The sequence below is a fragment of the Gossypium arboreum genome, chromosome 9 (assembly GCF_025698485.1).
Source record: "Gossypium arboreum isolate Shixiya-1 chromosome 9, ASM2569848v2, whole genome shotgun sequence".
Lineage (NCBI taxonomy): Eukaryota > Viridiplantae > Streptophyta > Magnoliopsida > Malvales > Malvaceae > Gossypium > Gossypium arboreum.
The window spans coordinates 63,802,967-63,815,745 of NC_069078.1; the positions used below are offsets into that span (position 1 = coordinate 63,802,967).

A 12,779-nucleotide genomic window follows, 5' to 3' on the forward strand; every position below is an offset into this window, starting at 1 on the left:
TTTTTCTTTTTAAATTTTGTAAAATTTACAACATTTTTAAAAATAAAAATTTGTCCTTTTGTAAATATTGAGGGCTATATTTATTAAATTTTTTAGAATTTGAAATTGAGGGCTAAATTTGTTAAATTTTTTATATTTAGGACTAAATTCATAGTATGTGTAAACATTAGAGGGATAAATTTATTATTAGAAAAATAGGAAAAAAAAATCCCACATCAGCATTTCCGTTAAATTTCAAATGGCTATTAACGTTCAGTGACAAAAAAAAATGATTTCAAATAGTTTATGAACCAAAATAGAAAAAATTAAAAGCTCAGTGAGCAAAATAGAATACGAGTTGTGGGGTGTGCCTCGCATTTATCGGATACATTGTGAGCATTTAAGTTGAGAATCGACAAACAGCCGAAGAAGAGTAGAAATCTATGCGTCATTGGGACAAGGAGTTCCCGGACATCGAGACGACAGGAGATGCCGGGACGACACGACACCTTTGGCACCCAACGAACCAAGAACGACGTCGGGATGAGGAAGAGACACCATGTTTGGACGAAACGATAACAACAGGAGAAAATAGCTTCGGCTTTTTTACTTTCAATAGGACTTCTTCTCCCTGTCGAACTCTATTTCCTACAAAGTTATTTTAGTCATATTGGACTCACATCCCAAGCCTATTTAAAGAGCCTTTGAAACCCTATTTAGATACAATTAGATTCAGAGAATCAAATTTGCATTAAATATCTCTTGTGTGAGATTTGTTAAAGAGTTTATTTAGAGCACTCTTGTATTTTGGATATTTAGGTTTCTTTTGGGATTTTGTTCTTTGTATTCAAGTTTTCGTTGTACTCTATGTTTGCTGCTCAGTGAAAAGTTGAAGTCTCTTTTGCCCGTGATTTTTTATCTCTCGGTGATAGTTTTTCAAGTAAAATATTTGTGTTCGATCTTCTCTATTTTTACTATCTTGTTGTTTATACGAATTGATCCCCAATACGGGCATTACTTTAATAACCATTTTTGTACTTTACCTTTTTTATCTCTAACAACAAATAACTATTATTAAAATACTCAAATCATTTAAAATAAATTATTTTTAAATTTTAATTTATTGTTCTTTCAAAATAAATTATTTGTAATAAATTAAAATAAACTTTAACATCTAGCAAATATGTACCTACTAAACTTATTCAATATATTTTTATTAAAAATTTTGTAATTCAAAAGATTTTAATATGATAACAAATATTTTCAATATAATAAAAACTTTCACTACTTAACAAAAAAATATCATCTTTGAAGTTGGCTACCATTTACAAGAGGAATTGTGTTTGTTTAGGCAAATAAACTCATTTGAAACTACTTATTTACCCAACGAACTCGATTCCACTAATAAAGATACAAGTGGAATTATCCTCAATGATTCAAAATTTGTGAATGACTTAAAGAGCCTTGGAATTTTTTATTTTCCTAAGCCACTACTATATCACCCAGTCAACCAATCCATACATAATATAATTTAAGATTTATAATACAATTTTAGAATTTTTTTTATCATAGCCGTCCCTAGTAAATGTTTATGATGCTTATAATGTAATGTTTATAACCTAGACTTGTTTGAGGGCTTGGAAAGCCTTAGAGTAATTGAATTTGAGTTTAATTACTTTAATTCTCACTTCCCGTAAGAATTGAAAAATATAATTGAAGTGCTTTAATTATATCTAATTTTGTGAGACCCGCCAATTACAAACATTACCCAAACATGTCACTCCTGAGATATTACAATCAAATATATTCATATTCAATTATTAACCTTTCCAAACACTACCTCACTGATAACAATATCAATAATTTTCTTTCATTAAAAACAATAAAGATTAAAAAAAGTTCTACTAATTATACACTTTGGATGAATGGTAGTGGGCTAAGATATTTAAGTTATAAATGTGTTTATAAATTTGGGTCGAGTCGGGTTTAGGCATTTGGTATAAACATACTTTTTTGTCCAAGATTCTTAGCTCAGCTTAATCCGAAATATCAACAAAAATTTTGTCCATGTCTCAGGTATTTATAAATAACTAACCTAAACTCATTTTAAACATATCCATATTATATATTTTAATTTTTAAAAATATTTATATTATTTTTAATTTTAATTTAAAATTTATATATATTTTTGTATTAAAATTTATATATAGGTAATATAACATTTTTAGTATTTATATTATATATTAGTATAAATAAAAAATTTTTATGTTACATAAAAATAACATAATTTAATATATTATAAAATTAGAAAAGGGGTATGATAAGAGCTTCAACTTTGAATGTTCAAGGTCTTCTGTATGGCCTTGTAATATTGACTTACTGATTGTTGGTTAGTGCCCGGCGTACGCGGCTGCGCCAAACTTATAAGTAAGAAGGGTGAGTCATGTTTTCGTAATTGATTGTTCCACTGGCAATGGGATCTTTAACAACAGTTCCCCTGTTTTCTTATTCACTTGTTCTTTCCTTCCTCCCTACTCTTGTCCTTGCACAGCTTAATCCTGTTTACTTTGAGCACGATTGTAGTCAAGGCAGCGGCAATTACACCCCAAACAGCACTTACGAGGCCAACCTCAATAGCATCATCTCCCGATTCGCCACTCTTAGTTATTTCAATTACGGCTTTTTCAATCTATCTGCTGGAGAAAGCCCCAACAAGGTTTACTCAATCGCACTTTGCAGGGGTGACATGAACCAAGTCGATTGCAACACTTGCCTCAACTCTACCGCAACCGAACTCAAGCAGTTTTGTCCCCGGAACAAGGTCGCCACCGCTTGGTCCGAGCTCTGTTTGGTGCGGTACGCCAACCGAGACGTGTACGGGCAGCTGGAGAACGATCCTCGTTCTTGTAAAAACAACCCGATGAATGCATCGAACCCTGATCAGTTCAATCGAGCATTAAGTGAACTATTGAATAATCTAAGCAGCGAAGCTGCAGCCAGTGGCCCACTCCGCAAGTACGCAGCTGGCAATGCACCGACTGGTATCTTTCAAACGGTATATGCCACGGTACAGTGTACTCCAGATATGGACCAGCAAAATTGCACTGCTTGTCTAAATTACGGCAGGAGCGAACTTGGAGGGTGCTGCTATGGAAGGATGGGATGTAGGATTCTTAGACCAAACTGTGTGTTGAGGTTTGAGTCTAACCCTTTTTATAATGAGACCGCAGTTCCTTTACCGTCACCTCCAACAACTTCTTCTCCGACGCCACCTCCAGGTAAAGAATCGATTTGTACTCTTTTCTTTTTCCTGAGCAAAGCAATTAAAGAAAAAAAGAAAAGAAAATAAAAGACCAACAAAATGAGCAGTGGTTTAATATGTGCTTACTTATTTCTGTTTGGAGGTTGCCTGTTAGGTTTATCTGCGTATATATTATATGTATGTTCGTAAGAATGATAACAATCTAAATTTGTGTTTTGCAGGAAATGGGAATAACACAACTCGAACTGTAATCATTGTTATTGCTTCAGTTGTTGGCCTTCTAATACTAATTATCATCTCCATCTGCATTTTTAAGAGACCCAAAAGAAACAAAGACATACCTATAAAATTTGAAAGTAAGTAAATTCACTCACATCCATGACATGGATTCTCTAAAATATAATAAAACAAAGACCAAACAAACAACTAGTAAGTTTAGATCAGCTGCCGAAGAAATTGTACAATAATTATATTGCCTTTTTGCAGCTAAGGATGCGGATAATGAGATGTCTGCGGCCGATTCCTTGCAATTCGGCTTCGATTCTGTTTTGGTTGCAACCGATAACTTCTCTGATGCAAATAAGCTTGGTCAAGGAGGATTTGGAGCTGTTTACAAGGCAAAGAATAGTACTGCTATGTCAATGAATATACATGAACTGTATTTCTAAATCTATCAAAAGCTACTTATGGTTCATATGTATATTGTTATGTTTTCAGGGTCAGCTTCCAAATGGAGAAGAGATTGCTGTGAAAAGACTGTCTAAAGGATCTGGTCAAGGAGACTTAGAATTTAAGACCGAGGTGCAATTAGTTGCCAAGCTTCAACACCGCAATTTAGTTAGGCTCCTTGGTTTTTGCTTGCAAGGACAGGAAAGGCTTCTCATCTATGAGTTTGTGCCAAATGCAAGCCTTGATCATTTCATTTTTGGTAATGTTTCAGTTTAAATTTCATTTTCAGATTGCATTTCTATTACAACTTTGTATATTTTTCCTTTTAAATGTATATAGCCATCATCAAGGACATGCACCAAATTTAATCCTTGAATTTGTTCCACTAATCTGAAAGTTTTGTGATGACGTAGATCGGATCAGGCGTGCAGAACTAGATTGGGAAACACGGTTCAAAATCATACATGGCATTGTTCGTGGACTCCTTTACCTTCACGAAGACTCTAGGCTTCGAATTATTCACCGTGATCTCAAAGCAAGTAATATCTTGTTAGATGCAGAGATGGTTCCTAAAATTGCAGATTTTGGGATGGCAAGATTGTTTGGACAGGATGAAACACAAGGCAGCACTAGCAGAATAGTGGGAACTCAGTAAGTATCAAGACATCCTAGGAGCTTTTTAGATATTAAACATGTGTATATGAACTGTACTAATGAAGCTTCCCTTAATTGCAGTGGATATATGGCTCCCGAATATGTTTTCCATGGACAATTCTCAGTAAAATCAGATGTGTTCAGCTTCGGTGTATTACTTTTAGAAATTATAAGTGGCCAGAGAAACAATAGCTTCCGTTACGATGAGCAGTACGAATACATACTAGGTTTTGTAAGTATATGATTTCTAGTGACTGAAAGCCAATGTTAAAAGAGTTATATGTTTACATTGTTTAAATTGGACATTGGCTGATTCCTTGGTAGGCATGGAGAAGCTGGAGAGAAGGGACGGCATTGAATCTGGTTGATCCCATATTGGGTGATGGGTCGAGGAATGAGATAATGAGATGCGTTCACATTGCATTGCTATGTGTTCAGGAAAATGTAGCAGCCAGACCAACCATGGCTTCGGTTGTTCTGATGCTGAATAGCTTCTCGACCACCCTTGCCGTGCCGGCACAACCAGCATTTGTCATGCAGAGCAACTTCAATTTTGATATGTCAACTTCATCGGCATCAGCTTCAAACCAATCCAACACAGAGTTGCCACCATTGTCCCGCAACGAGGTCTCAATTAGTGAGCTATCTCCTAGGTAGTGTTTGCAATTGGTGTATTTTAAGTTTATTCTCATTTTATTTTTTGTATAAAAGATTTTAACCTGAATTAATTGAGTGATGACACCCTACTCAATTATTAGAGTCAAAAACTGAGTTAAGAATGAAGTAAAACCAATTTTATTTTAATATTTTTTCAAAAATAAATTTCTAGTTCTATTATAATCTTCCTAAACTCTTAAATCCCGAAAGAAAATAAGCATTTAAGATCCTCTGAAGTCACGGTAACAATTCGATTAAAATATAATTGATTTTTATATATAAATTATTGATTGGTGTTTATGTTTTTTAATCTCACATAATATTTTTATAAAAAAGTTAAATACTTTAAAAAAGAATTATTTAAAAACTATTCTTTAAAGAAAAACCATTTGTTTTACATAATTTTTAAATTATCAACATTTAATATATCATATTTAAAAATTATCCTACTTAAAAGTAAACTAGAGGCTAGAGATTAACTCAAGTAATCATTTTTTTTATTTTTGACAAGTAAGAAATTATTTAAAACTTATTAACAAATAATATAAATTGACGATAATCATATTTTTAGGTTTTATTTTCATTTTGATATAGTCAAATAATATATTATTTATTAAAATAAGTTCATGTAAAAGTTAATTTTTAGAATCCTCTTTTTTATGGCAATCCTTACATTCATGGGTGTCAAATTTTATTTGAAACCTATGCCTGCAAATTTTCATGTCCCAATAGATTTTAAGTAATAATCATGCAATGGTGAAGCTATCTCAACATCCATAGCTGTCAAGTTTCATATAATATATAAGAGATATGAAATTAATTTTTTTGTTGGGAGTTAAACCTAATAAATTTGTAGTCTTTAGCTTGACATTTGCGAATATCAAATTTATGCTTATTATAAATTTAACCCTAATCAATGAATTATATAGAATTGATACCTATAAGTGTTGAGTTTAATTATGTTTGAGTTTTCATCATTTACTATAAACTTAAACCTAATAAATGTATTGTAATAATCTCGACATTTACATATGTCAAATTTCTATATATTTAAGTTTTATTATTTACCGTAAACTTAACTTTAATAAATATATTTTATGAAGTTCGGCACCCGCGAGTATTAAGTTTAGGTTAAAATAAAATTTTAACCCTTTAACTCAACCTAACCCTCATAAATTATTGTCAATGTAATGAAATGTTTTCGAGAAGATCTAATGAGAAAATATTGACAGAGTTGAATTTTTAATAATTTTTTATCTTTTATTTTAAGAAGCAAAATATTTAGGTCAGGTTAATTGTGCTTAAAGTCAACATTCATATGTGTCAAATTTTTCATTAAAAATCATCCATGAATTTGATGTATACAAGAGACGTGTTCCTATCTATCACATCAATTCTTTTTTCATATCCACAAAGAATAATTTTTTTTTACAGAAAATCTTAAAAAGTAGTCAATATAAGCTCGACATTTACTGGTGCCAAGTTTAAACTAACATCTTTTCATCATTATATTGTGGATGGACAATAGATTCTATATATACTATTCAATAAAAATAAAGAAACTCGACATTTAGGTAGTAATAAAAACATTTTTAAAAAATAATTTTTTAAGAATTTGAAAAGTAAGTTTTGGATATATCTAAAATGGGAAATAATATTTAAGTAAAAAAATAAACCCCATCTTTTTTATATTTTAGAGAAAAAAAAAGAAGGAAGAAGCTAGAAATGAAATCATATAGTGATGGTATGAAAAACGGCAGGTCCAAAGTTTAGAATTGGACCAAGTTGTAACAATGATATAATAGTCGGCCCCAAAATGATTACATTCAATATATATTGTTGAAGGCGGTAAAGCCCAACAAACATATGTGTTGTGAACTCGCAATTGAATTGCTCAACCCCTGATTTGGTGCTAAAACAAAGCTGAAGAAACAAAGATCAGAAAACCCAGAAACAGAGAGATTCAGAATCATTAACCATTTTTTGTTTGTATAGTAGAGCCAAAAAGAATAAAAAGAAAAAAAGAGGGCCTGAGATTGCAAGTAAGAGGCAACCCCCGCCCTCCACCATTTTAGAGCTTCTCCATTCTTCTTTTGCATCGGGGGTTCCTCTATTTTTATTTTTGAATTGTTTATTTTTTATTTTCTATTTGCTTAACGAATTCTTTGGTTAATATAATTGAGAGAGAAAGTAAGAGAATTTGAGATAAAGAAACGAAGAAGAAAAACATGTCGAAGAAGAAGGCTTTCAGTGGCAACACTATGACTTTAAAAGATTTTCATGGTGGTTCAATCCCAACTGATCTCCCTCTCCCTTCTGCCCCGGGCGTGTAAGTAACCTAGTTTTAATTTCCACTTATTTTAATTTATCTTTTTTATCTTTTTTTCGATCTTTTTTTTCCTTTACTATTTGATGTATGCTTTTCTGGGTATAATTCAAAATGCTGAATTTGGGTCGTTTTATATTAGATCTGACAGTCACTGGATCTGCAACTGAAACCCTAGTTGTTAATATTTCTCTTTATTCTTATTGAATTTGATGGGAACAGGATTGTTAGGCCTTCCGATCGTTCAGGTTATGATAGGGGAACATCGTGGGGAAACGCCATGGGCCGGCCAGATCACCGTGCTCGGCCTAATTCGTCTCCTGCAACTAGGCATTTTGATAATAAAACCCCATTTCTTACCAGTTCAGTGCATATTGGTCGAAATTTCGATGAGGATGAAAGAACGCCGTTAGATGGGGTTTCTGCCCCACGTAGAACCATTAGTGATGAGAGTTTTCGGGCTCCGGCTAGGCATCTGGAGCTGAAGCCGGAGTCTGCTTATGCGGGTAGGGTTTCAGGCCGACACGGATCAGCTCCTGTATCTCCATTGTCAAGTGGAGTGGGGCATTCACACTCTGGTAGAGTGTCTGAAGCTGCTCGTGGTGGTTTGAGTTCTCAGACTTTGGGGTGGAACCACGGGCAGGTTGCTTCAGGACCATACCCTAACGCATGGACATCTAGGAAGGAGATGTCGTTTAGTGTTGCAGAGCCCGTACAATCTGCATGGTCTGAACAAAGTGCTGTCTCGAAGTTGGCTCATGCTAGTGCTCTTGAAAAGGTTTCTTCAGGTCGATGGCAGTCAAAGCAGTCCCTTCAATATCAGAAAGATATTGATGTTAGTAAACATTCAGAAGTAGAAAATGGTTTGCACTCCCAGGGTTATGATGATAAGATGTACAGCAGAATGAGCCTTGCGGGTGGAAGGGAGTATTCTGATGTGTCATTGGCAAGGCATGTGGAGAAGGGGTTGAATATTGAAGATGCAATTCATGGTGGGAGAAAGGAGTTACTGGACTATGAAAGGAACCGTAATCTTAATTATTTGGAAGTTAAAGAAAATAAATCAATGTTACATGGTGAAGCAGTTTGCTCAACTCATTCTGATGGCAAATTTGGTGGTTACGAATTGCAGTCATCACCATCAGCGCTGGCAGAAGCATCTGAGCGACCCAAGTTGAAGTTATTTCCTCGGAGCAAGCCATTAGATGGCCCCAAATCACCTGTTGTTGATCCTAAGCAGGTATTCTTCTGATGCCATACACTTGAAGTTTGGATTCATATGGTTCACCCCTAATTGTTATAAATGCTTGAAATAGGGGCACCAGCCAAGTGAATTAATGCTTACTCATACTGAAATCGGTAACCGTTCACATGAACATATGCATACTTCAAAACCTGGTTTAGCTGGTAGTGAGAGTCGGAATCAGACAGTGGATCGTCCTAAGCTCAATTTAAAGCCACGTTCACAGCCCATCGAACAATTGGAAGGGAACATTGAGAAGGAAAGGTAGTATGTTTCTAGACTCTGAGTTAATGTTACTCTGTATGTATGTATAGCGTTCTTGTGAAACAACTAAAGCAAAATGGAACAATGAATGCAATTTTAGAGTCCTTAAATTTGTTTATCACCTGTTTGCCAGAGTAGATCTTATCTGTCATTACTTAATTCGAATGTTAGACCTTATACTTCTTAGCTTAGTGAATGAGTGGTTGCATATAATGGATCAATATTTTGTTTACATGTCCTTAATGACTTCTACGGTAATGTTGGAATGAAATTGATCCTCACTTTAGGTTTAATGAATAACTACTTAGCTAAGTGTCATTGATGCAGAAATTCATTGTTTGGTGGTGCTCGCCCACGAGAACTGGTGAGTGAATCTCTCATGTCTTCTTATTGGAATGTTTAATCATTTTTATCCATTATTATAGCTTCACGCTTGGTATTTTTTGTGATTGTCATATTAATACCTGATAGGATTGCCGGTCTGCTTCTCAGGTTCTAAAGGAAAGAGGGATAGATGATAGAAATCATGAGCCAGTTCAACATGTTGATAGGTAGAGATTTCTTGTATTGAATGTGATTCTAGGACATTTTGCATTACACTTTTTCGGGTTTGTTTGCCGGTTGGCCAAAACCTAATAATAGCATGTCATTATTGTTACGTGAAGGGTCAAACATAATGTTACGAGGACTGAAAAAGCTGCTGACCAAGCATATGGTGAAAGAGTCGAGAATCCTCCTGTTGATCAGAGAGGTGGAAGAAAATCTGAGAGGAACCATCGTGTTGACAATGGAAGAGTTGACATGCAGAGGAGGAATTGGCGAAATGAAAATAGGCGGAATGGCTGGGAAACTGAAAGACCGCAGCAAGCACCGCCAGTGAAGGAGAGGCAGCCTTCACCTGAGACTTGGCGTAAGCCTGTGGAGAATACTAATCCAGTATCTGCTCAGGTGGCTGGTGTACGTTATGGAAAAGTAACATCAGCTCTGGAGCTTGCCCAAGCCTTTTCGAAATCATTCTCCGATCAGAAAAAAGATGACCAATATGGTGGGCAAAGGGGTACACCGGGCCGGACCCAGATGCCATTCTCTCGGTTGATGGGTCCAACTCCAAGGCCTCAGATAAATGGCTACTAATTTTGAGAGCAGATGGTGTTACTGGTAAATGGTTTTATGCAGTCATTGAAGTCATGAGTGCAGGCAACTGGTTTTGTTTTTTGTTTTCTTTATTTTATTGCCTTTTTTTTAAAAAAAAGAAAAAGAAAATTTTCAGGAGAACAATGGGCATACAAAAATCAATAGTTATGTCTTGTTTCTTTATGAATTTTAAATTTTTTTAACCAGTTTTTATTCGAACATTCAGTTGCCTAAAAAAAGCTGAAACAGCTTGCACTCCTGAAGAATAATGTTATTATTTCTTCAATAGTATTTCCGAATATTTTTCTTCAATTTCCCTTTTAAGTAACAATAAAATGAGTTTTTTTAGATCGAAATTCAATAAAATAAGTTGACTTAGCTAACTTACATTTTAACTTAATTTAATACTAATTTAAAACACCATCAACTAAAAATTATTTGAGGTGAATCGAAGTTCATCTTTACAAGTGATGTGGTTATAATTTTCCGTTAGCTTATTCATAATTTGGACAATATATCATACTCCCCAACAACAAAAAACTCAAATCATCTTTAAAATTATTGTATGTATTTTTAACTATCTAATAAGAATATAATGTTTTTATGATAATGAAAAATACATGGACTTTTTCTAAATCAAATCGATATATTTTGTTAAACTTTTAATGTATGATTAACCTGAAGCAATTTTTTAATATAAGCAGTTGAGAACTCATGGTAGATTTAATAAAATTACAGTTATTTTACAAAATTAATATAAATAATCTAATTGACTCTTTTTAATACCATTACAAACTTCTAGATTTTGGGAGGACTTAGGACTCCAACCATTAGTGCATCATTGTTTAAACTTTTTTTACTTCCAGAACATTGCCAAACATAATCAAGAACACAAATATGAGAAGAAAAAAACAGATAACAAATTTATAGATCTACACTAATTATATTGACCAATAACATCTAAAAGAACAAGAAAATAGAATATGTTTTCGACCACCAAACATTAGAAACAAGAACAATTTGAACCCCCCCCCCCCCCCACAAAGAATTATATCCAAATTTACCTTGTTGAGGAGGATCTTCAAAGAGAGAAATAGACAATTGCTTATTAGCAACACAGATTAACCCAGAAGGAGGATCATTCAGTATGATACCTCTAATAGGCAACCACAAAAACAACTCTTCTTGAGACAGCCCTTCAACTCCCACAAGCCCACCATAACTAATGTTAGCTATCACCGTACCATCAAATGCACTCTCCCATCAAACTTGGCCATGCATGGGCTTTCCAGGTGCACTTCCAAGTGACCATTAGAGTCGAGTTTATAAGATTTGACATTGTTTGGGAAAAGAAAAACAGGCAAGCCTTATGGAGATGTTGCATTGAGGATGAGTGTATGAAACGGAGGAGAAGAAAGAGAGTAATTAATGAAGATAGGTGGGTCAGTGTCTTTAGAGATGGAGACATTGTTAGTAGGATCTTGTTGAAACAGATATGGGAACTTGGGATGCTGAGTTTTCAAGGGTTTTAAAACTTTTTGTTGATCGTGGTTTTTGAGGGGAAGTACAGTACTAGGTCAATTTATTATGGGATTTCGAAGTGGGGGCAGGAAGGAATGCCTATTTCTAGGCTGGAAAATTTTCTTTGGTTAAAATATGTTTTTAAGTCCCTGTACGTTTCATATATTTGAATTTTAGCCTCTCTATTTATAGATTTAAAAATGTAAGTCCAATTGTTAACACACTGTAGAGATTTTTTTTTTTTTTTTGAGGGAGGAAGCGTCTCAAACAAGTGAACGAGATGAACCGAAAGAAGGCGGAAAGGAAAATTAGATCAAATCCGATAGCACTAAGTGTAGCAGTAAATGATGATTAGTAAGGTAGGGAAAAAGGAAGTGTGGCTAACGATAAAGGTTAATCAAAGAAACAAGTTATGAGAATTTTAGAGAGAGCACTATTAAGAGTCCAAAATACCAAAAATGCCCAAAAGTCCCCTCACTAGTTGTGAATCACTCCTAAGTATAATGTCTCAGGAATGAGAGTTACAAAGCTAAACAATTAGTACGAGTAATGAAATGAATTTTCAACTACAATGAAATTAATGATTAAGCGGAGATGATGAAGGGTTTTGTTGGTGATAGAGATGGTGAATAGTGAAGAAGAGCTTACTATGTTTCTAAAAGAAGTAAGAAGCACTTAATGTTATAAGAAAATGTCAATAGAACTGTAACATCTCCTACCTGTATCCGTTGCCGGAATAAGGTACGAGGTATTACCAGAGTTTACTGAACATTTTCAAATAATTCCGAATCATTTATTATTCATATTTTGAAAATAATCATAACGTCCCTCTATTAGGCTCTCGAAGCCCAAAACATACATTAAACATTCAATTCACATTCATGTCACATAAATATACAATTCAAACATTCAATAATTCAATTCAAGTTGTGCGAACTTATTTCGTTGCTTATTCGTGTTTATAATTTCACTAATCCAAAAACTTTTCTTTTCCACCTTCATCTCATATTTGAGCCCCCGAATCTTTATAAATAAATTTGATCATCATTTTTATTTATTTCATATTCTGA

At 34.0% G+C, this 12,779-nt stretch overlaps 2 protein-coding genes across 2 annotated transcripts; both read left to right on the forward strand.

Annotated features, from left to right (window-relative positions):
* The first annotated feature begins 2,324 nt into the window (after positions 1-2,324).
* LOC108455091 (cysteine-rich receptor-like protein kinase 44) lies at positions 2,325-5,406 on the forward strand. Its single transcript, XM_017753701.2, has 7 exons — positions 2,325-3,257; positions 3,463-3,597; positions 3,728-3,858; positions 3,959-4,169; positions 4,324-4,561; positions 4,646-4,796; positions 4,889-5,406. Exons 1-7 carry the CDS (start codon positions 2,453-2,455, stop codon positions 5,219-5,221), a joined length of 2,004 nt encoding a protein of 667 aa, XP_017609190.1. The 5' UTR covers positions 2,325-2,452; the 3' UTR covers positions 5,222-5,406.
* A 1,640-nt stretch (positions 5,407-7,046) lies between these two features.
* On the forward strand, positions 7,047-10,557 carry LOC108454035 (uncharacterized). The gene is made up of 6 exons (XM_017752330.2): positions 7,047-7,550; positions 7,770-8,787; positions 8,864-9,054; positions 9,382-9,418; positions 9,547-9,605; positions 9,720-10,557. Exons 1-6 carry the CDS (start codon positions 7,450-7,452, stop codon positions 10,186-10,188), a joined length of 1,875 nt encoding a protein of 624 aa, XP_017607819.1. The 5' UTR covers positions 7,047-7,449; the 3' UTR covers positions 10,189-10,557.
* Positions 10,558-12,779: the final 2,222 nt, after the last annotated feature.